At 36.8% G+C, this 25761-nt stretch overlaps 1 protein-coding gene across 2 annotated transcripts in view; it reads left to right on the top strand.

The window, feature by feature from the left end:
• Positions 1-25761, top strand: part of GABRA2 (gamma-aminobutyric acid type A receptor subunit alpha2) — a 58395-nt gene that overhangs the window by 13399 nt on the left and 19235 nt on the right. For both annotated transcript variants that reach the window (XM_054295996.1, XM_054295995.1), the window contains exons 4-5: positions 12658-12725; positions 25245-25465. In XM_054295996.1, coding sequence (XP_054151971.1) covers positions 12658-12725; positions 25245-25465 — 289 coding nt within the window. The remainder of the gene's footprint in view (positions 1-12657; positions 12726-25244; positions 25466-25761) is intronic.

The following is a 25761-nucleotide window of genomic DNA, read 5'->3' as shown; positions in this document are numbered from 1 at the left end:
GGAAAGGAATGGAACAGGTGAGGAAGTCTGTGTTTATATTCAAGAATTTAGAGATGGGTTCGAGGGACAGTTCCTACCCTTAATACACCAGCATAATGTTCTAGGTGTGTCATTCTGAGTGACAGTCTAAAGGCTACTGTAGATGCCTGTTTATTCTCACTATTTGAAATAATAAGTTAAAGGCTCACTGAACAAGAAGCAGCTGAAGAGAGTTGTATTGTGGTGTATATAAATGAGAAAACCAAAGGTTTTAGTCATAGGTGCAGTGCTGTGTTTATATAACCACTCTGCCATCCTAAGGCATTCCACAGCATTTCATGGACTTGTTTGTGTCAATAGTTTTAACTGAGCATTGAACAGTGAACTTCTTTTTACCAGATCTTTAAATGTGAATTTGGTACTGCATCATCTCATGCAGTTTCTGAAAGGAAAAGGGAAGAGACTTCCACCTGGGAAAAGAAATGAATGAATAAATAAATAAATAAGTAAAGATGAGAAAGGAGCAATATAAATGCCTGTTACTTGAGATAACGAAATGGTGACATTTTTAATAATCCCTTTTCATCTGCTGGGTGCTAAAAGCTGTCAGAGAATTCTTTATGCTTTTACTAGACATTTTGTCTTTAATGACCATTAGAAGAAAAAAAAAGAATAGATAATCTGGTTTGCTACTGCATGATAATGCTATTTTTAAAGTAATTGACTGTTTTAAAATAGTATCTGCAGTAGATATTACCTGCATTTTCACAAATATTTCTGCTTAGAACAATATGCACTTTAAAGAACTGGGTTCTGATTAAACTCATATTAGGCATTGTTTCAAATAAAAAAAAAAAACACTCTATTTTTTAATTTATGCCTGTAAAAATTCCAACCTGTTGATTTAATTTTACAAGCAGATTGCAGTCCCAAATACCCAAATATATAGTCTTTCCACATATAGAAACCTGGTGGATTCTCAAAGTTCCATGGACAGCCAGAGGCAAATTCTCTTGTCATAGGCGAAAATAAAAGACAAATTTGAGGCTGCTTAATCCAAGCTCTGGGAGTATCCTGGGAGTATGTTTTAGAGGAGATTCAGGGAAACACTGTTATCTGTAAAGTAGCTTGGAGACATTCTAGTGACTCAGCTGTGGGACTTTTGAGTGCCACAGTACACTTCTTGTACACACTAAGACCTTTTTTAGTATTAACTGGATAGCAGAAAAATAACTGACAACTCTGTAGCATGTTAAAATGGGAATTAAAAATTGCTTCATTGCTGCCCATGCCAGTATTTTTTGCTTATTTGGGAGATGCTTGTTGAAGTATTAAAATGATTCTCTGTTGGATCAAGCCATGAACTCATTGTTTGTCAGGAGTCCTGTTTAGCAGGAAGCTTATTACCCATGACCATCCCCTGAGTTGTCCTGCCAGGCAAAAAATGTTAATAAAAAATTAAAGGCACCTTGGCAGCCAGTCTGATTTGTGCTGTGTCTTGAAACCATAAGTGTACTCCTTCCTTCCCTGCGTTTCAGCAGCTGTGATGCTCAGGAATGTGTGAGTGAAGTGTGTGTCTACGTGTGCTTAAGCATGCCAGGTATTTAGGGTGTTAACGTGCACACAACCTCTGGGTGATTTTAGTAATTCCTCTGGCTAGCTTTATTGAGAATATAGAGTAGTCTGGACAAACATTAATTTCCTGTCTTTCATAGTTATTTTACCTGGCTTAAAATAGGAAATGCTGCCTGGTTGATAAAAGGATTAGAACACTCTCTAATTTATTTTATTTTTTTTAATAGGGTATCACAGTCTTCTGAAATACTATTATAGAATTTCATACAGCATTACATATGAAAAATATATTTGAGGATCCTGCTGCAAAAAAGATGCATTAAAAGTGCCCACTAATATGCAGCTCTATTAAATAAAGGCACTACCTCCTTCTACCATTCGTTCCTGTCATGGTTGAATGCAAAGTACAAGGCTAGCAAAAGATAAAAGAGCTGCAGCTCCATTTTTAATGACTATACAACCCAGGACTATAATACCCAGACACTAAGCACAGACATTAAAATTAATCTGTCTGAAAGGATCTTCATTTTCAATGCTTTCTTATGTCTGTTGATCTCTAGAGGACATCATCAGACTTTGGGACTTTGAAACATGTGAGTTTCATACTTTGTTCTGATAGCTGCAGGCCTTGGGAAGATGCCAGCTTCTGGTGATGTGAGTGCTTGCCCCAGAACAAGCAAGACAATCCTTCCCAGAGCTTCATCACAGTTTCTGTCAGCTCCAGGGTGGCAACTTTTTTGCTGTGGCTGGCCAGACATAATCCAAAGGCTTCTGCTGAAGCTGGTAGTCAGTAGGCAAAGACTTTTTCACTAACTTCAGTGGGCTCTGCTACCCACATTCCTCATTAAATAATTAACAAGGCTAATAAGCACTGTGACAGTGTCTGTTTCAGCTTAGAGAAAGCAGTGTAGCCAAATAACGAAATGCTCTATGTATATTATATGTATATCTATGCTCTGTGTATATATGATAATGTATTATCACAGTTTCCTGGACAATCCACTGAATTCTGTGGCCATTTTACCAGTGCTTGATGCAGACTTCTGATGTTTTTCCAGGAAATAACAAAAATTTAGGGTTTTTTTAATGTTTAGAGTATGGGAAGGTCCTGAAGGACAGCATCCTTTCATAACTTGTACTTTCACTGGCAAGTTGACATGTTACATTATATATATATATATATATGATATGAACCAAACTGGCTTCTGAAATCTAATTTGGATAAAATCTAGAATGAGTGATCTTGGTTAGAAAAGCAGCTGGGCCTATGTAAGTGATGGGCAAGCAGATAAGCTAACAACAAAAATGAAGTTTTTGAAGAGCCAATAGCCACTATACAATAAAATCACTTGTTAAGAAACCCAGACTTGGCTGCATTATGACTGCAAAGAGAAACTGGAAGTTGCTACTTTTAAAAATTATACTGCTGTTAGGGGTAGATGTGGTTTGAAATGCAGGAGGGACTGTCAGAGTGAGTGTATCAAATGGGATGATTTATAACTGCTATGACTTGGAGTAAAGCACAGAGATTAAGCCTGAAATTAGCTTAGAAGTGTAATGCTGCAGAATTTGCCAAGGTGTTTGATGACTCTAAGTACTGAGGTCATAAAATTCCAACATTTAAAAAAAGAAGAGAGATGAAGACCTCTGAGTATAAGTTTCTGCAATCTGGAATAATTTTGGGAATTTTTCTGCCTTACCTACACGTTATGATTTTCTCTCTAGTAGCACAAATCTCTGAGCAGAGTAGACAGAAATATGGTCTCATGCGGGTAATAACTTTGCCCTCCCTACTTGTGTGATGACAGCAATTCAGGTCAGTTCAAATAATTACTGCTCTACTTTATCAAAGTCTGCTCCCTTTCAGACTTCCAGACTTGTTTGAGTGCTTTTTTTGTCTTCCTCTGTCTAATTCTTTAGAGAGTGTTGGGGCAGTCTGGTTCATTTTAGCTCCATCATGCTCATCCAGTTGATCTAAACAATGCAGCAGTCAAATTTATTACTCAGCCTGGTAATTATAAACACTCCTCATCCTGATGGAAGCTGTAGTGTCTAAAGGGACCAGAGTTAGTGCTGATGTTTTAGTTTTCATTTGTGTGACATGTGGTTTTGGTTTGCTGCCAAATGTGTTGTGTGCTAGCTAAATTCCTCTAACTTCAACATTTAAGTAATCCGTTTCAGCAAGATCACATTTCTTCCAGCCAAACTCAACTATATTTTCAATTTCATGTTTCTGTTGAACATTTTGTGCAACTTTAACTAAAAATTTCTCACACTGGTAGTTTATTTGAGAGCTGTATGCTTTAAAGTTATTTTTATCTTTATTTTTTTTCCTTCATGGTGTGTGAGGATGTAATGAAAAGGGAAGAAGGGAGATTTGGTGGATTTCATGGTAGTCTTATGGGAACAAGTTTATGCCCATGTATTTAGATTGTTCTTCCCAATGATTTAATTTACTTCTTTTCAACATTTTGTCTCTCCCTTTTTAATGGTCAACACTGATGTTCATAATTACCCAGCTTTTACAAGTGTTTATACAACCAAAGCATCCATATTGTATTAATACTTTTACAATGAAGCTGTAAATTGGAGGAATACTCTGTTTAAATGATAGGGAAAAAATCCAAAAAGCTGTCTAGATAGTTAATTGCTTTCTTAATCACTTGGCAGTCAATACCTCTGAGATTGTCAAAATGTTGCCGGAGGTGACAAAAGTCTATGAAGTTCAACAGTAATGAGTGAGAGTAAATATCTTCTTTTCGCAGTGCAAAGAACCAATTAAGTTATGCACTTTTGGGTTGTTTGAAATCTCTTTCATGTTAAAGTAGTGGCAGGATTCAGGCAAGACCCTGGATGGTTGATTGGCCCAATGTGATATGAGCTGCACCAGTCAGTACAGCGCCTTCTCCTCAGGGATAAAGTACATTCAAGATTAAACGTCTTAGTTACTCCCTACCTGATTTGGAAAAGGGTTCTGAATCCATATTTCCCACTTTCCAAACTTTTTTTGTAGGCACGGGGCTTTTGATCATTCCGAGAAAGTGGCTTCTTCCGTTGGAGATGTTTTACTTATTTATTTGTATAAAATAGCTACCTATGTGTCAGAACATGGACTGAGATCTCTTTTTTCCTGCTGCCCTTTAGAGGCATTCATGGCCCCACAAGACTGAGGGCTTAGGTTTGTCAGTTCCCACATCTCCTGGAGCCCAGATAGAGTGGAATTCATTGCTTCCAACAGCTGGGCATCCTATGTGGAACATGAGCAAAGCTGGGCGTGTTGGCACATCTCAGAGATGGTGTTGGCATAACTGTCTACAAATGTGGCTCTTAAAGTTGATAAACTGAGTAGAAATCTGTCAAGCTAAGTAATTAAAAATGCTGAAGAGGAGCAAGCAGCTGAAGCCTTTCCTTACCAACACATGTGAAACAACCAAGTTTGGGTGCGAAAACTTTACCAGTCTCCTTTTCATCTATTCACAGGGGTGTTCCCTCTCATGTCATTCCTCCTTTCCTGAAAAGAGCCATGAGAGAAGCTGATGGTCGGGTTTAATGGAAACTTCTAAAATAGAGAGCAGCTCTTGTCAAGGGCATACTCTAGTTTAAAGCAGAGACATGAACTCAGTTACTGTGTGTCAGGTTCTGTCTTGACCACAAAGGTGAATTTTCTAAGACACAGCATGCTTCCTCAGTCTTTGGAAGGAATTGTTCTGCTTTGTGTAAATAATTAGATCTTGAGTAGAGGCTTCAATTTAAGTCTGCTCTATCCCATGAGTGCTGCTAGGCTGTGGAATCAGTCTCTTGCTTGTTTTCTTGCTTTCTCTCTCAAAATCTTTCTGGCTCAGTAAATTTGTAATTATTTATAGTTTGAGGAACTCGTTGGGACTTGGTTGAGAGCCAGTTCTTTAGGCTGCTTGGCAGCATTGGGATATATTTGCCTTAAGGTGGAAATATAAGCAGCCAGGGAAATTTAGGTACTGACAATGTTAGACAGCAATTTGGGAATAAAGGGGATTCAGACAAATATAAGTGCAAAACTTAGTCATTATGATCTGGACCACAGAGACATTCAGATTAACTTTGATTGATTTAAATGGAAGCTTGGAGCTTAAATAACTTTGTGCAGCTTGTCCAATATACGTTAAGAGATAACTGAGCACCAAAATCAGTCTTTAGCACCATCCTTGAGCACCTTTCTCAAATTTGTGGAGAACGCATAAAATAAAGTTAAAACTGCACCTCAAATGTCACTTATATCCAAAGTTCTTCATTCACAGGACCCTTTGGAAATTTAAATTTGTGATATGAGATAATAAGGTTTGCAAATTAAAGGTCACTTGGGAGAGAGAGAAGAAAATGTAGTAAATATAACGTTTTATGTGTGTGATCTGCACTCTTCTTTTTAACTGAGAGTTAAGCCTCAAATTTGTCATATACATGTGAAAATTATCTTAGTAATGTGTAAATGTTCTCTCAGCACAGAATTTTTTTGTTTTTTCATTTGATATCTGGTAATGATGCTAAGGCAGTTTGCACCAGCATCTTCTACATACAGCACAAAGAGTAAATACTGATTGTGATAATATATCACATTATTTGTGTTTAAGATGTGCCTACATATCATTCTGTGCACATTTTGTGGGTAGCCTACACCTAAAAAAGCTGTTAGTTTAGCTAAAAACATATCTGAGAATGTTTTCACAAGTCATATTTTTTGCTAGAGTAGAGAAGGGTGTTGACAGTTAAGCTAAATTCTTTTTTCCAGGTTAGTGTGTTTTTCTGATGGTCAAAAAGTCTTACTCATCTCTAAAGAAACACTAATGTTTAACTGAATTATTTTCTTATAGCAAATTCTTGTCATTTTGAACAAGTTTTAATTATTTCCGAATAATGAATACTACTTTGCTGAAATAAAAGAGTGGGCTTATATGCAGCCCAAGTATTCTGTTAGTGTAAATGACATAATAGTATTTATGGCACTGCTTCCCATGGCTGCTGAATTTTGTAAGTTCCGAATAGGCCTTTGGAGGGCCCCTGATAGACTTTATATGGAGCTGTCATTAATTTAATAAGTGATATAATATCTGTTAATAGATATCAGCTTTTCAATGGTAAGTCAGTTGGGGTCTCTAAGCCTATTGGCTTTCAACTCCTGTCTTTTCCTCCAGACATTTTCTCCAGAATATATTCTTGTTCCAGTCAACACTATGAGGAATTAAGTACAGTGTCTGATTCTGGTCTTATTTACACCAATGTGAATCAAGAGTGCAGCTGTTGATATGATACTTAGTAGTATTTTACTAGAAGCTCCAGAAGTTAAACTAGTAAGCTTATTCTACATAAGCTTTGTTAAAGATGGAGATTTGAAAGACAATTGAGGCCTATATGAAGAAATTTTCTTGCTGATAGTTCATGGTTAAAGTGAGCCCATTGGAAGTGAAGTGCTGATGTCAAGGGGAGAAATGGATTTTCTCTTCTCACAGATGACTTCAGTTTATAAATTGGAAGTAGTTCTATGTAGGGCATATGTGGCTTTGAGACTGTTGGAATTTAATAGTGGATAATGAATGAAGATGCTGAAGTTGGATAAATAAAATTGTTGCATAAACCACCTAAACCAAAAATAAAGAAATGGCAGAACATGATTTTGAAATATCTGTGTTCCCATGGATTTTGCTGCTGTTACAGCTCCGTGCTGCATTACCTCCTCTGACCCCCATTCCCTGCCAGCCAGTCAGTGTCTTGAGCTGTCAACAGACACACTAAGGAGCTTGTCAGATAAGGGCAGCATGTTGAGTTGGAACAGTGTTTGATGGATTAAGACCCTGGCTGTTTCACCTGTGCAATTTCTGACTTGTATTATGAATGACATTTTCAAGGCCTTTGGGCAACATTGCCAAGCATGCCCCTGGAGACCATATTACAATGTCAGAACAATGTCAATTCCAGATAAATAATTTTTTATAGAAAAATAATTAAATTAACATCAAGCTTTTGACAGCATTTCCACAAAAACTCAGAAATCCTCACTGAAGTTTCCCATAGCACTGCAACTTGACCTCCTTTTTTTGTTGCTGTTGACATATTTATTTAAAGAGCAGTATTTTATTTTTGCTTTTTTTTTTTTTCTATGCTTTAGCAGCCTTTCAGTTACAGCCTTGCAGTGTTCTCACAGGCACTATTATTTCTACATTTAAAATAATGTTTGTCTGAATATTTTTTATAGTATACATTAGAACTGCATAGGTATACTTTAAAAGTTCTATGCCACCAAGAAGACTTTTGATGGTTTTTGATTACCTCAAAGAGATTGTCTTCTATTTTATCTGCCCAAAACCTGTATTTACAGCTTTACTGAATAAAAATTGAAATTAAAAATAATAAAAAGCCCAACCCAATCTTTCAGGCCTGTTTTCTTCTGAAAACAGCCTTGACACATTAATCAATAATATAGCCAGTTTCATGCAAACAAACATCTGGAACCTTTCTGAAGATTTTGCAGTGATCACACTCCTTTCTTCTCTTCTTTTAAACATACCTAGAGTGAGCCATGCATGTTTTGTCCCTACCCTCTGTGAAGAAAGGAATCTAGATTATTTTGGTGAGGGGGGGGGGGGAATGAATAATACTCAGGTCATTCTCAATACTCAGGTCATTCTCAAATATGGGAAATACTCTGAAAATTTATTTCAATAAATGTGATGCCTTCTCAGCATTCTGCGGGAGAGGGGGAGCTCTCAGGTATGCAGAATCCTGCATGTCCATCACAGACTGGAACTCTGTGTACCCTGTCAGGGATGCAGGCAACTGAGAAGGGACATATGAAAGAACTCGAAAAAATTTTGAAAACTGCTGTCAGACAGCAGACCAAAGGAACTCATTGAAAATTTAAATGCCCCTGTGGAATCTTAGCATTTTGACAAACTGGTAAATGCTCCTGAGGAGCCTTTTCGTCTGACTTTTCTGATCATCTCCATTACTCAGCCTGGATTGGTTTAGACTTCAGCCACTGCAAATTCCCTGCCAAGCAGCCTGCTTCAGCTGAGCCAGCTCTTCTGCTGAGGGACAAGTCAGCAGGATTTCAGACCATCAGAAAGGGTATCCCAACAGCTGGAGAGTTGGCATAAAGGAATTGGTGATGCCACTGATACCAACTCCACCTAAGTGCTGAACCACTTTTCTAATTTTTTGACAAGTCAATGATGTTGACATTTTCCAGTGTGGTTACTTAGTGTTGGACAGCTGTAACCAGACTTGGCAAACACCTGTGCTTCACCTTACTTGCACATAACTTAATCCTTCTGCCTCAGCTTCCCAAGGAAAATTGAGGATAATAAAATTGTTATCTTCATAGAGGAGTTGCTGTAATTAACATTTTTTCTTTTTAAATCCTAAATGTAATTAAAATACACAGCAAACATTCCAGCTAAGGACAGATAAGGATGTATAAATTTTCTACAATTTGTTATATGTATTGCTTTTTCTTCCTTTCTGTTTTTTGTTTTCCCCAGTAATAATACCATGTCAGTTCAAGTATGGAAGGGGAATCAGAAGAAACCAGTGCTTGAGAACCATGTGCAATGTGATCTTAATAATTACTGGGGGGTTTTTTTACTTCCATGGGATGTGCTTTTCTTCCTTCCTTTATCATTAATTTTATTGACTACATTTTGTCAGTTTTCCCTTGACTTCCATCATCTGAGAAACTGGTCTGATCTAAGTCAGATCGGGAATTTTTTTAACATTTATGACCAAAGTAAGTTAGAAATGGTGCTGTAATAGCCTTTGCAGCTACTTGTTTTAGAGTATGTCATGTGATGGTGGCAGCTACTTGTTTTATTCTTTGCCTGAGATTTTTTTCCCCTAAAAGAAGCATCCTAAATAGAAATTATATCCTTACCCTTTGCTGTTCCCATTTCTTTGTATAACTTTCAAAAGCAGTGATTCAGAATAACTTAAGAGCCCACAAGTATAAATGAATCTGCCCCTCTTCCTCCCAACAGAGGATTCTTTAAAATCTAGACTGTTTTTCAATATGGGCCTCCATTGATTTCGGCACTTTTGAAAATCAGGCCTTTTAGTTACATGCATACGTGTCACTTGAGGAAACAAATTTTATAATCCCAGTGGGAAAAGCTTGTCCTTTTCTCAAAAAAACAAGCTAGATTTTTATGCAAACACATGTTGCATTGAACATCTTTTAGCTGACTATATTCCTTGGCTTTTCCACAAGAACTGATGATCCAGAACTGTTTGAATCTCTGGTGGGCTAAGTATGATGACTGGTGCTGTTCTTGACAGAATATGAGTTATAAAAAGCCTGTAACTGTGACGCCTGCTGGATGAATTTTGATTAGAGAGCCCATTTGAAACTATGCTTTGTGCTTCTGAATTGTTTGTTTGACAAGTACATACTTCTTCAAAGCAGTAGGTACAATATTTGTTGTAAAAAAGGATGATGTATTTTTTGTTTTTGTAGATGTTGATTCAGAACCCTCAAGTTCAAAATTTTAATTCAGAGATACCTTTATTTTAGCACTATGTAAAGTAACAAGGAAGAAACAAACACAAGATTCAGGCTGCTAACACAAATGGTAACAGGAGTAATTCAAGATTTATTACATTTCAGCTTCTTTTGTCTTTAAGGACTTGTTTTCTTTAGGGTAGGGTATGAATAGAAACTTCTTAACTATGCAGAATTTGGAAAATAAGAGGTAAAAATATAAAAAACTGCCATTTCTTCCTTAGTGTACTTTTTTTAACACAAACCAACAGGGAGGATCGATAGACTGTTCTAATAGCATAAGTTGTGGTCAATATGTTTGTTCTCCTCTCTGTCTTCTCTACTCATTTCTGATGGAAAAATAGATCCAGAAGAGTTTAGCAATCATATAACAGAATATGGGAATTTTTTTAAAAATTAAAACTTGGAATGCAAGGCAAGCTTGAAGATTCCATGTCCTGTAGTTCATTCTATGCAAATATTAAAACCATTCCTCTGTGTCAAATAAAAAAATCACATACATATAACTGGTAGCATTAGAGTGAGTTTACAAGAGGACCATGTTTCCAAGCATTTGGTGGGTGGGGAGCATGCAGGTAAAGATTTGCCAAGTGACTTTGTTGCCTATAGTAGGGTTCCTTCAAGTTATACAAGTATATTTGAATTTAGCCTTGATACTCTGCTGTTGGGATACTTGATTGTCAGTCATATTTTTGTAACACCAGTGCTTTTCTTGGAATTTTAATTAATATTTTGTATTGTCATCAGTACAGGCCAAATTTCACAATTAGTCCCTGCAGCTCCTTTTTACCTCCTGAAGAGTAGCTCTCTTGTCACTCTCTTATTTCATTCTAGTCTGTGCCAGGTAACCATTTGGAGATAATAATCTTTTTTTTTTTCTGGAGAGTCTCCTACAGGCAGCATGAAGCCTCTATACCTCTGAAATGTACCTGTGGCTCCTGTAGGATACTTCAGCCATACCTCTACTTTATCTATGTTGAACAGTAAGGGCTGTGCAGACTCAGCGCCTTTTCTGTCCACTGACTTAAAATTTGTTTGTAAGAAGTTTGGAGTAGAAATCAACTTAGCTTGTATAAGGATGCTTCATAATGCATTTCAGAAGTCTCTATCATACAACTAAACTTATCTCAGGACGTGCAGAGGAATTTTAGGAGTCAATCTTTATTTATTTGCTTAAAAAGTAGACATGATCCTGGGAAAAAGATTCTTTTTGGTAGGAAGGGCTTTTTGGAGTCCGATATTTCTAGCATTTGGCTGAAAAAGGAAGTTTCCCTGCAGATGAGAGCAGATGAATATTCCTTGTCCATGTCCGGAAGTTGTCTGAAATCACTGTATCTTTGCATCTACATCCCTTTGAAAATGCACTGCTACCCATGCAGCTGCTCATGGATCAGTCCTGGCCTTTCCCTGGTGCCTGGTAGAGACTCTGCTGTCATGAGTGAGCACCACTGGTTTCTCCCAGTGAGGAGCAGGGATTGAACTGTTGGCCTCCATATAATTAGAAGTTAAATTGGCTTGTATCATGTATTTGTTAAAAGGCAGCTTTCAGGAAAACAGAAACTATTAGCTACCCACATTTAATAATGATTAAATATGGAAGTATAATCGTAATACAACAGCAGGATCACTTATACAACAGGCAGTTGTATTATTTTTGGGAATGGGAAATTCTGCAATGAGTCAAATTGCAGAATTGTTATATTCAAATTTTTCTTTTCCAATCAGCAGCTGGCTTTAAGGCAGAGAATTCCTTGTGTTGACTGTCTAGAATGCTGACTGTGTGTCTAGAATGCAGATTGTGGCTGGCAACTGCTGTTAAGAAATTTCCTGTGCATACTACCCCTCTTAGTGAATATCATTCTATTTTGAGCCTAATTGAAAACTGAAGATAGAAAACTAAGCAGTTATTTTTCCCTGCAGTACAATATCTAATATTCTGATTTCATGGCTGTCTGACTGCAATGATTGGGAAGGACATTTTCTCAAAGTGTTCACAGTACCACAGCAATGTGTCATGAGCATTGCCTATCAAGGAAAGGAACTGTTATATTAAAATATGTGCCACTTAAAAACATACCCAACTGAAAAGTAGGATGTTGTTGTGTTACATTTGGTACAGTCAATAACTGCCTTTTCTTGTCTTTTTCTTTGAAAAAGCTATTAAGAATGTAGAAAATAGCCTTCAGCTAGAAAGGCTTTAATAGGAGAGATCTGCAACAACAGAGGTAACACCTATGCAACAAAGGCATTTTGTGTTCAGGACTCCCCTTCCATGTTAAGTCCACGATGCTGGGGTTATTTTTGCTGGTAGAGAAACAGGATATGTGTGTGTAGTTGCTGGTGATTGTATAACTGAACAAGCTGAAACAAGCTACTCTGTGGGACAAATGCCTGTTTGTTAACCTCTGTGTTAAGTGGGAGAGAAACCCCCAGTATTTACAACAGGACACTGGTAAGGGGTAGTAAATAAGGAGAGAAACCTGTTCAAAATGTCCCATAATCTTACATAACAATAGAAAAAGTACTGTCAATTTAAAATGTTTGCTTGTTTTGTTTTTTTTTTTTTTTTCTTTTTATATCAGATAGTATTACTGAAGTCTTCACTAACATCTATGTGACCAGTTTTGGACCTGTGTCAGATACTGATATGGTGAGTTCCTGAATCTTTTGCATATATAGATAAATGGTGTAAGATATATATAAACTTCTTTTAAACCTGTATTCTTTTACTTATTGTGGATGGATTTGAAACAATCTCACTGAAATCAGAACATGCCAAACCTCATGTAGTTTGAAATTTGAAAATTGATTTATGGACTTTACATGATAAGTGTGCTTGTGTTAGCTGTTTAATTTAGAGCAGTAAATGTTCTGATTTTCCCACTGACTGTACTTTGGTTTATATTCTGGAGCAATCTTGATATGGATGAACTGGATTCCTCTTGCATGAAAACCTGAAAACCTGGAGTGAAAGGAGCACTCTTAATATTGGCAATAGACTGAGGGACCTGATAGAAATCAAACCTAAAACTTCTTGAAAGACCTAGCTTGGAAACTGGGTAATCAACATGATTGTGGGGTTTTACAGATCAGTCCTTGATAATTTGCATTGTTTAGTAAGCATTTAAAGAAGTCAGTGACATTAAAAAAAGAAAGAAACTTTCAGAATATTGCTCTGGATTATAAGGAATTGTTTGTATGCTCACTGCAAATAATACAGAGATTAGGGAGAATGTTTCACACTGGGTAGAAAGACCTGATGGATATAGCTCTCTAAAAGGAAAGGGAAGGACAGTCTCAAACTTACTTTACCCGTCATGCTCCTGTTCACTTGCCTGGATTAGGGGGAGGTGGTTTAATTGACTCTGGGAAATGTGTAGGAGAGAACAAAATTCTCAGAAGAGTCAACAACAATCTTTTACTTGCAAAATGTAGAACATCAAGATAGAATAAGATACTTGACTGATGTTAAAACAACATCCAAAGTAAGTACTTCACAAACTTTAGTTTAGCAAACTTAAACTTAGCCAAGCTTAACAAATCCAGATACAGGACACTTAATAAGGCATTGACAGGAATTTTTTGAGAGGAAATGGAGAAAGAAGGAAAGGATAAGAGCAGAATGATATCACCATCTGTGGATTTAGTAACAAGACTCAATTTTGATGTCCTTTGGTCTAAATGATATCTTGATCCATCAGGGGTGGGAGAAACCCACAAAACACAAATTCCAGAGGGTTTATATATGCTTAGCTTTAGATGGAATGCCCAGGCACCTTCTCTAGGGTGGGGAGTTTTATGCTGTCTTTTGCAGCACCTTGAATCTGTTGCAATGCTGTGGATCCTGCTCAGTCCTCTGGTGGAAGACCCCAGGAATTATTCTGGGGGTATTTTTGGGGTCTTTGATGGTTTGTGACATTTTCTAAGGCATGACAACTGCCTCTCAGTCAGTGCAGTTGAGCCCCTTATGCCCCATCAGAAGGGATGAACGTCTTCAGGCCTGTGTGTGAATGTCCCAGCATGTCCCCCAGGTGGAGAGGAGTTTCACAACTGAGCCACTTGTGTAAGGAAGGACACCAGCATGAAAAAAAGTATTGATCCACCTCACAGGATCTGCTTCTTTTCGGCCTCTTCCCTTATCTGTCTCAAACCCCAGCTTCTTGCTGAGCAAAGGCTGATTTGTCATGGTCATCTCCTGGTGCTCACACCCTCTGCACCTGGGCTGTTACTGTGCCCATCCTCAGCAAAGCACCTGCTGCTTTTGCAAATGGCTGATTGTTTGAGCCATTAGCCATTAACATCTCAATCTTTCACACTACCCTTGCCAATCCTGCGAGAAATTATTTTTGAAATGTTTCAAAAATTCTTTATTATGTATGAGACGTATTAAATACCACCTTGGTGTAGCTGGAGATACTCAAAATTAATATTTTTTTAAATAAGACAACGTTTCTTTTTCTATGAAAAAAATCAGGTTATGCATCATACAAAACAGGGAACATTATGATGTTATGAACAAGTTTATGAAGCTAAATTTTTCACGGTACATTGAACATTTAAAAAGTTATTTGCTTACTGGTAAGTTAAAAGTTATTTGATTACCAGGTAATCATAGCTTTGGAAAATATATTCTAGTGGGGTTTTGTGGGAGTTTTTTCCGTGGTTTGTTTTGTGTTTTCAAGCTCTGTTTTGAAAGTTATGAATACACAGGTAAGACTTCATATGAAAGGCCATGAAAGGCGATTTCATAGGAGAAATAGACTTTTGTTTATATTACCGTAAATGTTGCTGATTCTCCTGAGGTGTTTTTTTTCTGATGATTTTAGGTTTATGAAATAATTCTTATTTTGTTAATAATTTTGTAAAAAAGGCATCCACGGCTATGTACAAAGATGATATGAACATCTTGACCTTGTTGGTCTCGTAACTCATGACTTTAGAGTGGTGAAGTCTGGCATTTATGGTATTCCTGTGTAACAGGAAGATTATATTAATCCACTTTTAAAGGTGATTACTGAGCTACAAGGAGACTTACCCAAGGCTGTGCAAGTCATCTGTGCTTAAATGGAAAAGTAATGAAAGCTCCCTGAGCCTATTCCCTCCCTCCCAACACACTTCTGACATCAGTGGATAAATGTATGGAGAACTCTGGGTGTCTGTTTGCATAGACATATAGACAGTGCACAGATCTGTGCAGAGGTGTTAATCAAAGCAGAGTGCAGTGCATCAGAATGGCAGCTGTTACTCTAATGAGTAGGTTTATTTGCACATAAGTAGATAAGTAAGAGCAGTTTAATTCTTATTGCTACAAGCTTCAGGGTTAATTTAGCTTGTTCTGTTGATAGTTATAGAATAATTTTGAAACGTATGAGCAGTCAATGAGAAAATTCCAACATGTGAGTTTTGAAATAATAGCTTCCAAACCATCACATATCCTGTCGAACATGAAGGTGACATTAGGGTTTTAACCATGAGTACTTTTTCGTTTAGGAGCTGCATGACTGAATCAATAATTTAAACTATTATGTAGAGGATTCATTGATATTTTCCTCTGTAAATGCTGGAAACTCATGGATATTATATATTTTTTAAATTTCTTCCTTAAAAGGCTTTATTGCAAGAATAAATTTGACTCTTGCCCATGTCTTCTGGAATTTTTAGAAGATCCTAAGCTCAGATTTTTTCAGGAAGGTTGGTCCCATCTCAGGAAGTCCCCTGCTGGCACAATGTGAATGGTGAGGCCCTCAGTCACGTGAGGTATTTAGGCTGAACACTGCTGTTGCCCAAAACTCTGAGGATTATTGCTGCCCTTGGGATTCCTTCCACTGCAGTTTCTTACAGTAATAAGATAATCAGCTGTGTGACTGCACCCCTTTACATGATCTGTTTTGCAGTTTGTTTTTTCCTCCTTGGTTAGTATATTGTGAAGAATAATGGTGCTTGGAAGAAGAGAGGTGCTTTTGAAAACAGGAAGGGGACTCACTGACATGTGAGATGTTTAATATGCATTTACAATATGGAATAAGGAAGTGACAGACAAGCAGTGATGGGTGGATTGGAGCTAAGGACACAGTTCTCACATAGTGTTGATACACAAAGTTGATAAAATTTAATTCTAACCTTTGTTGTTGCATTGCTATGAATTTGTGAGGTGTCCATTTCCCTCACCAGCTGTTCCCATTAATGGTAATGTGGTATGGTGTTTGATCTGTGACTCAGTCATTGCTGAGTGTGGGTTTTTATTCACATTTGCTGTATTTCTCCCGTATCACAACTTTGCCAAAAAATCATTATGTCCAGGGGAATTTGTTCTTTGACTGATTTTTAGCTGGAATTGCTGTTGATAAATTCAGGAAGTAGAAGCTGAGGCTTAGAGATTTTTCTCTAAATGTGTTAGGAGTCAAAAACAGTTGGTACTTGTAGTGGATTAACATTTTGACTAAGTTCAAAAGATGCTACTCTCTGTTCTGACCAAAATAGTCAGCTACCAAATGTGTTCTCTCTTGGCCAGCAGTCAGTTGCAAACTGTGCTTCAAATGAACAAAAATATTTTGGTATCTATACCATTTGTGGCAAAGAAAAGCTATTGTATGTCAACCACTTTATCTAATGTCACATATGTAGTGCCGATATATAAGGATTTTCAAGTTCCTTTTGCAAGCTAATGAGAATCAAGGAAGGCAAAGCAAAAAACGAGTTTAAACAGATTTTATTTTCACCCTTCTGTCTTTTTGAGTTGTTGTTTCTCAGAAATGTTCAAGTTCAGTATTGTGATGCTATGCCTTATAGGCTTCCAACCCAATCAGTGATAAAAATTTATTTTGACATTAGCCCGAGAGAAGAAAAGCTGCATTATTTAGAAAAACAAACAAATGAAAAATTGGATAGAATAACTGAAAAACAAAGCATCTCTTAATTTTCTGAAGTGTTGTAGGATTAAGTTCTTGTTACAGGGGCTAATTAAAGCATTTATCATGAAATTAAAATGTTTAATATTTGAAAATTCAGAGGTAAGGGATGAACTTCTTTGGACTATAATTTGTAGGACATAAAAGGATTGAAAATTAAACCTGATTATTTTTCTATTTTTAAAAATTTGTTTGAAATCTGGTAGACTGTACCATCGCTATAAATCTACATGCTGCTAACTTGAATTTCAACACTGAAAGCTACGTGTTTTTACCTCTTTTTCTCAGGCTTGGTGTCCTTCCGGGCTCTCTCTGACACTTTGGCTCCTAAAATTTCTCCCAGAGCCATAGACATAGTGCGGATGTCTACAATTGAAAAAATTATACATATAATAAATGACACCTATTTACTCCTCAAGCAGCAGTTATTTTATGTAAGACAGATTATGTAGGTACTGAGTCCCTTATATAAGGTCTGCTGTAAAGGAAGATTTGCCAAGATGCAGCAAATTTTGCCTCAGAACAGTCTTTCTGATTGTCGTTGGGAACGGTCCTTCCTGCTTTCCTTCAACACATGGTTAGTAGGTGGCAGGACTTGAATCAGTTTAGCTTGAATATTAAAACTAAGAAGCCTTCTGAAACTTTTATATTTCAACTTGCAGTCTTAGATTTTCATTGTTATTGGGGAGTTTTGTTTATTGTAGCTGCACCTTTATTCCCAAGTTGCTTGTAAACAACAGTTTTTCCTAATTTCTTGATGATAGACTTCCTGTTTTCACTTTGAATTCAAGGAATAGGAACATTCCTTTGTATAGATCATATACACAGCTGGTATGTGTATGATGTGTATATTCATCACTATACACACTTCCATCTCATCAGTTTTCAACTGAAATGTCAATAACTGTTTCTGATTTTTCAAATACAACCAGATTAGAAATTTTCAGTGAAGGCTGAAAGTCAAATACAGAAATAAGCAGAAGGATTGTTACAGCATTCATCACTGCAATTGAGCATGGTTCTTTAGAGGTAGTGACTGAACTTGGAACCCTGTTTCTTTTTTTCTCTCTGTTTTTCAAATTTTGTCACTTCAGTTTGTTTGGGGTTTAGGTTTTGTTTGGGGTATTTTTTCAATGCAACTTATTTTTAGCTCTGTTTCAGAGTCTAATTATTAGGTAGAATTCCTTAAGAGAAGCTTTACAGAGCTGATATGATATTTAAGTCTGGACAGAATAAGGGAATGCATCAAGATGATTCATTTTTCAAATAGATTAGAAAAAAAGTACTGCAGTTACTTTTATGTAGTTATTATTTGAACTCAGTAAGAGAACACTAAGGAGTAAAGGAAATGCTAAATACACTGGAATTTTTGGGGAGAATTGGGGAACATCTAGGTTGTGTTTTTATAATTGATATATTTCTGAAAAGTCAATACATTGTTGGCTCAGGTAATTGCCTTTGCAAGTTAAATCCATACACTGAAATTTTGATGAGAATATCTCACATGATCTCTTGCAGAGTTTCTGTTCATTTATTCTGTTGGGAAGGCTTTTTCTTCTGTTCAAAGTCCTGCCAAGGGAATCAGTATTGGAGATTGATTTTTCAGAGGCTGTGTCCAAGCCTGTCACTGCCATTAGCTCTCTCTGTACCTTTGTTTGGGTTCCTGTTCCAGGCACCAGGCATCCACTTTGTTTCAGCGTTGCTCTTTCTCCATGTCTGAATAAAAAAGGGATAATGACAGGTGTTTTTATTTTCCGTGACAGCAGAAAAACGTCCCGTAGTCTCTTTTCTAAGTAATCCCTATATGTATCTTCTACAGAACTCTCTTATCCCTCCTTGGTGCTTCTTTTAGACTCAGAGTTCACTCTACATCAGGTATATGGAAAAAAAGAGAGAGAAAATTATTCTGAGAAGGTCCTTTTCATAGATGAATATGAATAGAAAGACATTCTCTTCCCTAGACGCTATCATTCAAACTGGTTAAACACATTCTTTCCAGAATTTTTTTTTAATACTTCATGTTTCGATTAAATGCCTAGACAGAAATGACTGAGTTTGACAGATTAGGCAGAAATAAAAGGCTTGAAACATGTTCTTCAAATAGAGAAAAATTGTGCTGCAAGTCCCTAGAAATATTCCACATATTCTTGATAGTATGAAAGGCCATATGTATCTGGCAGGCATTACTTATGTATTTAAAAATAAATACATGTTCCTTTGAAATGCAGTGATGGGATTGTGTTTCAATTTTTAACAGGGTTGTGAAGGGTTTTGATAAAAAGTAACCAACAGTGCAGTTTCAAACCAGAATCCTCCTTCATCAGAATATTTTTAAGGATTCTAGTCACTAGTATGTACCATCCACACTCTGAAAGACTTGAAGGGAATTTCTGTCTGTCTGCTGTTTCCTTCAATGTTCTGTCTTGTGCACACATCAGGAGGTAGGTTTTGGAGAAGAGAAAATGGACTCAGTTTATTTATCTGTGCAGTGAGGTTTGATGTTGATAGACAAGGGCTTGTACAGAGCCTGAGTAGTCAGTACTTATTCTTGGAGCATTGAGGGGGTTTGGAGGAGAACTCTTTCAGTCCTCATATTGTAAGACTGAAAGTAGAAAGTGAGTTGGATTATTTGTCGATTCTGGTAGGTGGGCCTAGGCAAAGCCCACCAAGCAGTGCAATGATGAAGTAGCTTAGGAGACTGCTGTAGTGTGTCAGTCCTTCCTTCTGCCATCTGCACCCTGCATGGATCTGCCCACAGAGACAACCACCAAGACAACCAACTAGTGATGTGATCCTCCTACTGTAAAGCTAATTTCAGCACTCACTGAAAATATCTAGTGTGCAGGTTTAATAAATTCAATTGCAGAAGTTGCATCACAAACTTAAACTCGTCACAGCGACGAATACCAGGTTATGGTAAGAGTGCATATAATAGGCAGATTAATTTTCTTTGACTAATTACATTTTTTGAATCTTCTGTCTAAATTCCTTCTTGGTTTTTCTGAAAGTAATTTTGATGCTTAGACACGTACATGTTAGTATTCTGCTGTACCAGTTACATACCAAGATTGTTAATGTTTTTAAAAACATTCAAAAGAAAAATTACACGTTTCCTTAAGGCAGATATGAAAACAAGAATGTACATTTTAAGAACTAAAATGAAGAAATTGTACTGCTGTAAAAATAAATATTAACATGCAGTCCCCATATTAGCTAGGCAGGATTTAGGTCCATGAATCTGAACTGTCTCATCAGTGTATCAACCACAGTATTTCCAACTGTTTTAAGGACTCAGTGGAAAGCTATATGTGCCATTTCCCCTTTGCTTGCTTTTAATTTTTTTTTATTTGCATTTTAAATGTTTTATATTTTGCAGTATTTAAAATTTGTTTTTGTGGTTATATATATATGTCCATTATTGGCTATAAGAGTGGTTAGGAAAAAGACAAATATACTTTAGATAAATTACTCAGAAAAATCTTTACAATAGGGAATGAGGAACTCTGGCTTGAACTATTCATTAAACAAAATGCTGTGTTCCAGAAGGTAATTAATAACATGTTCCATCTGCTTCAGGACAATACTGCTTGCTAATGGACACTTACAATTTTTGAGATATTTGGAACACATCCATCTTTACTCCAGATGCTAAAACTTCCAAAATATACTAACCATTATTGGAAAGGATGAAAGTACATTTTTTGTTGCTTGAACAGATACAAATCTGGCCTTAGCAAAAAACAAAACAAAACAAACAAAAAAAATAAAGACTGTCATGTAGTGGGGAGGGATTGCTTATACTCAGGTCAGTTAAAGCTTCAGCCAGAGACACTATTATCTTTTTTATGGTGCGTAGTGTTATGCACAACAACTGCATATTAAAAGAGGAATAAAATTTCCTTGCCATTTTATTATTCATTGAACTGGCAGAGGGTCAAGTGCTTCTTAAAACTCCAGCAAGAATCTCATTGCCTGCACCTAAAATTTCATGTAAGGTAGTATAACACATATTTGAAAGATTATGTTTAATCATACTGCATTAGAGTCTGGCTGTATAAGCACCATTTTAGACACGACACAGTAGGCAGCACTTTCTTGTCTAGAAATGATCACAGGACTCCTCTGAAGACCTGGAAGTTTTCTCCTGTGGTTTTGTGGATATACTGCACTATTTACTGCAGAGTGCTTAGGTCATATCCAGAGAAAACAGGGGTTTTTCATTGGAGAATATTTGCAGAATGAAAGAAATATCAGGTATTAATTTCAGTATTTTTTCTGAAGTCCAGATTTGCCATTGTCATGGACATTAGTCTTGACTGAAAAGTAAACATTACACAGCATTTATCACAAAGTTATATATATCAAACATATATAATAGGAATTAGTCTCAAAATCTTTATGTAGCAGCTTTTTGTAGCTGGCTTTTTATCATATTGATTATATTCAATGTACTTCAATTCCTTCCTGTTTTTTAATTTTTTAATATGGTAAAAATCAGTAGGGATATTCCTGGTCATAAGTAGAATAGATTTGGCACAGAAGGGAACATAGGGTCAGTGAATATAACACTGGGATGCAAAGGCAGGGGTTGTATGTTGCCTAAATAATCATTTTAAATGGACAGTGACAAAATTCAGATCCTAATACTTCCATTGAAAAAAAATGCAAAGAAGTCTGTAGAAAGATAAGTTAAGAGCTATGAGATTTTACTACTATTGTGGAAAATGGAAACAGAAGGTGTTTGTCATCATTCACACCAAACCTTGGTTTATCCTGTTTCCATCTTCTAAATGAGATGTTCTGAAATAAAGATCTCCAGCACAGACTGGAGGGTGTTACAAACCACCATAAAGGTGAGGGTAACTCAGGTTCTTATTAATTGGTCCTGGGAGCAGATTAGGATGAAGCAACACTGAATGACCAGTGTTTATAAACACATACATACATACACATATATATGTGTGTGTGTGTGTGTGTGTGTGTGTATGAGTTAATTTTGGAAAGTTTTGGTTGCAATGGAAAGGGGGTATGTAGCCATTTTGGTTATTAGTATCAATAGCAATATAGCAGTACAAAAGCATAAAAATAACACTGAAGAAAATTTGTAAGGAAATGACAGAAAGAGAAGGAAAGGAGAATAGAAAGATATCACCACACATGGATTCAACAAGGCTTGATGTAATTTCAGTGTTTGTTAGTCAAAGTGATGGCCACACTTTTGATCTGCCAGGGCTGTGGGAAGACCATGAAACATGGAGTTAATATGTATGTCAGTATTAGCAATGGGTTAATGTATGTTCAGGTTTACATGGGAGTGCCCAGACACCTCTCCTGGGGAAGGGAGCTTTACACTGTCTTTTGCAATATGTGAATGTGTTGCATGTTTGGATCATGTGCAGACCTCAGGTGGAAGACCCCAGAAATGAGTCTGGCAGCTATGGCCTCCCCCTACCAGCCCCAGCCAGGGCTTACTTTCAGCACATCTGCAGAGTTGGCTTTTCTTGTGGATACATTACTTCAGCCTTGTCTACTCCTCCTTAGACCTGAGATAATGGGACAATATTAGCACCTTTATCTTATCTCAAGTTCCTATCTGGAGGCTTAACTTACTGTCCAAATTTCCAGGAATTCACAGAGGCATAGTGGGGAGAGGGAGAGAGGGGGGTTCTGTGGTCTCAGAACAGAAGAGCAGTTGCTTTTTTATATGGTTTGCCATAGTGGGCAAAGTCCTTTGGTGATTACCTTAACAGTGTTTGGGCCATTAACCATTACCTGTGGATCAGTCAGAGGTTTCCCAGTAGGATCTTTCAAGGCTGCAGCTCATTTTACTGCTCATTCTTTCCTGCTCATTCTACTTCCTTAGCTGTTGCCATGCAGCAGATGCAGGGTTTTGTGAAATGTTGCTGTTTTGATTTAGTAGCATTTCATGTCTGCTTTTTTTTCTATTTTATTTCTCTTGTAATTATTTTTATGAATGTTGGAAGACAGTAGAAAACCAGGATCTTTGAAGTTCTTTATTGATGGAAACATTGCAAAAAGGTTCAAATTTATATTCTAATCATTTATGTGCAGAGGTGTTTGTCAAAAGAACCTGTAGGACGAATCACTCACTCTTATTGAATTTCAGTGGAATTTCAAAGTCTTAATCCCTTCAGGCTGTTCTTCCCAATTCTTTATACCTCAAACATCAGTCTTACCATAAAAATGATTTATTGGTAAAGCCCCTCAGATGAAAGGTACAAGGAGACTCTTAGGGCAATTTTCCTTTAATTACTGGGTATTTCTATCCATATTTCATGTACTCCCCTGCTGCTCCTGATCCGCCATGATATTATGCATTTTGTCACTTTCCCTGGTCTGCAACTGAACTGATAGGTAGCTTGTTATTTGTAAATGGGATTTTAAGCCACATGATATCTAAAAAATAAAACAACATGTAAAGCAGCAAATAAAAGAGGACAATTAAATGTGATCTATCATAAAGAAGTGAGCAAACCACTTGTTATGAGGCGGTGTCTCTAGCAGTGATGAGGCACTGAACAAAATCCAGTATAATATCAAAGAAATGCATGTTTTAGAGGTTCATAGTTTTGTATAAAACAGATATATTTGCTAAAATATTATTAGAGAAAATAGAAAATGAGATTAAAGAAAACCAAGCAAATAAATGTTCAGTGTACTGTCATGTTAGTTTTATTTAAGTTTATTTTAAAATTTTAAAAATTTAATTAGAAAAATGACAGAATTTATTACATTAATGTATTATGTATATACCTCTTGGTATAGCTAAAAACTGAGCTTCTGTTTTTTGTCAGATTAGTTTATAAGTATCCATAATTTCCAAAATATCTCTTTGCATCTGTCGCCGTTCATAAAGAGAACTGCTTTCTCTCCTGCCCCTGTCATGCGCCTTCACATTACAAAATTCTCTTTCCTTTATTCCTCATTCTCTCCTCAGCCTCTGGCCCTGACCTGGAAAAGGTCCTCACAGCTCTTTGGCTTGCACACCAAAGGAGCTAAAGAGAGCTGTCACTTGTCTCTGTCTAGTCAGCACTCCTTTTGTATTTCTGTATGATTGATGGAGAAGAACCCTAAGCCTTGTTAATCAGCACACAAGGGAGCCAGCAGAAAATGACAGAGGCTGATAAATTCCTTGAAGTCACTTTTATATTGAAATCCCTTGAAAATTTCATATTGGTTAAATTTTATCAGGCCTTGTCCATTCAAAGTAATTTACTTGAAAATGGCCTATGCAGAGCAATTGCAGTAGTACAGACTGTTGCAGCATACTAATATTTGGAAGTCATGAGACCACATTTTGTACCTGTCCAACAAAAGAAAGTTGCACCAAGGTAGCATTTGCCAATATGCTGAATACAGTTTGCTTCCAACATAGTTTTTAAGCTCTCCCGTATCCAAGTTTTATGCTGGGCAAAGCAAAGCACTAAATCCATTTGCAGTTTCATTTTTGAAGATAGCTGATAAATTTACATTATCAATGTTTAATCAGTTTTTTGTTTGTTTGTGTTGTGGTTTACCCCAGCCAGCAACCAACTAAACAGCAACAAACCCACCAGATGGGATACCCAGCCTGTTGACACAGGCGTCTGGTCTAGGTCATCAGTCTGCTTTTGCTTGCATCCTTTTTTCCCCGCTGTACTGCTTCCAAGACTAGGCATCAGGGTGATGTTCACCAGGCAGCGTGTGTCACCTGTTAATCATCACCTGCTGTTTCCTAACTAGGTACTTTTGTTCATAAAATCCACACCACTACAGAGCCTTACATTCCTCTTCGGAAAAATCTTGTATCATTCTGTTTGTATGTACTGTACCCCTTATGGGTTGCCGTGTTTCCTTCCAGGCTCAGCCATTCTCCATGCTCTTGAAATGCTGAGTTACTCTACAGGAGAAGATGCTGAAAGAAGTATTTAATCTTGTGTATTTTTTCCTTACTTTCCTTCCTTACTGTGTTTGCTGTAATTATCCAGGTCACAGATATTTTGTACATCAGAAACATATATAAATATTGAAAGAGTTCAATATGAAAACAACACCTAGCAATCATGAAGAAGAATGCATACCCTTAATAAGCTGACTTCCTGCTTATTATTCTCAGTACTATACAATTTTTTTGTGATGATTGTTCTCCCTTGACAATTTTGCGAAGGGAATTTTGCAGACAAAGCTTTTCTATTTTTGTTCTCAGAAAGCAGATTAGTGTTTCATTGTGTCAAAAAAGACACGTATTTATTCCATTACAGGAGTACACGATAGATGTGTTCTTCCGTCAGCGATGGAAGGATGAGAGATTAAAGTTTAAAGGCCCAATGAACATTCTTCGACTGAACAACCTAATGGCCAGCAAAATCTGGACTCCAGATACATTTTTCCACAATGGGAAGAAGTCAGTGGCTCATAACATGACAATGCCAAACAAGCTTCTACGAATCCAGGACGATGGGACACTCTTGTACACCATGAGGTACGTCTGTTCATCTCTACTCAATCTATTTCTTGATGGGATTTTTCCATTGAACAATTAAATCAGGTTTCAGGAGAACTCTCCTTTGTTTTGTTTTTCTCTAAGCAGAAAGAAAGCTAGAAAAATGTGTGTTTTGTTTCCAGTTCTGTCAAAAGTCTTTTGGCTGATAATAAGTTAGATCAGTTTTCCTATGTGTGCCTCAATTTTTGTAATGCATTGAAGATACTGAACAGATTAATAAAGTTAAGTGAGACCTTCAGGTAGAGTTTACCAAGTCTGTTTTAGAATGATTAAGA

Source organism: Melozone crissalis, unplaced genomic scaffold (genome assembly GCF_028551555.1).
Source record: "Melozone crissalis strain CALT ecotype California unplaced genomic scaffold, PUWL_Pcris_2 ptg000006l_1, whole genome shotgun sequence".
Taxonomy (NCBI): domain Eukaryota; kingdom Metazoa; phylum Chordata; class Aves; order Passeriformes; family Passerellidae; genus Melozone; species Melozone crissalis.
The sequence above is the reverse complement of the archived record's forward strand: the minus strand, read 5'-3'. Positions and strand labels throughout refer to the sequence as shown.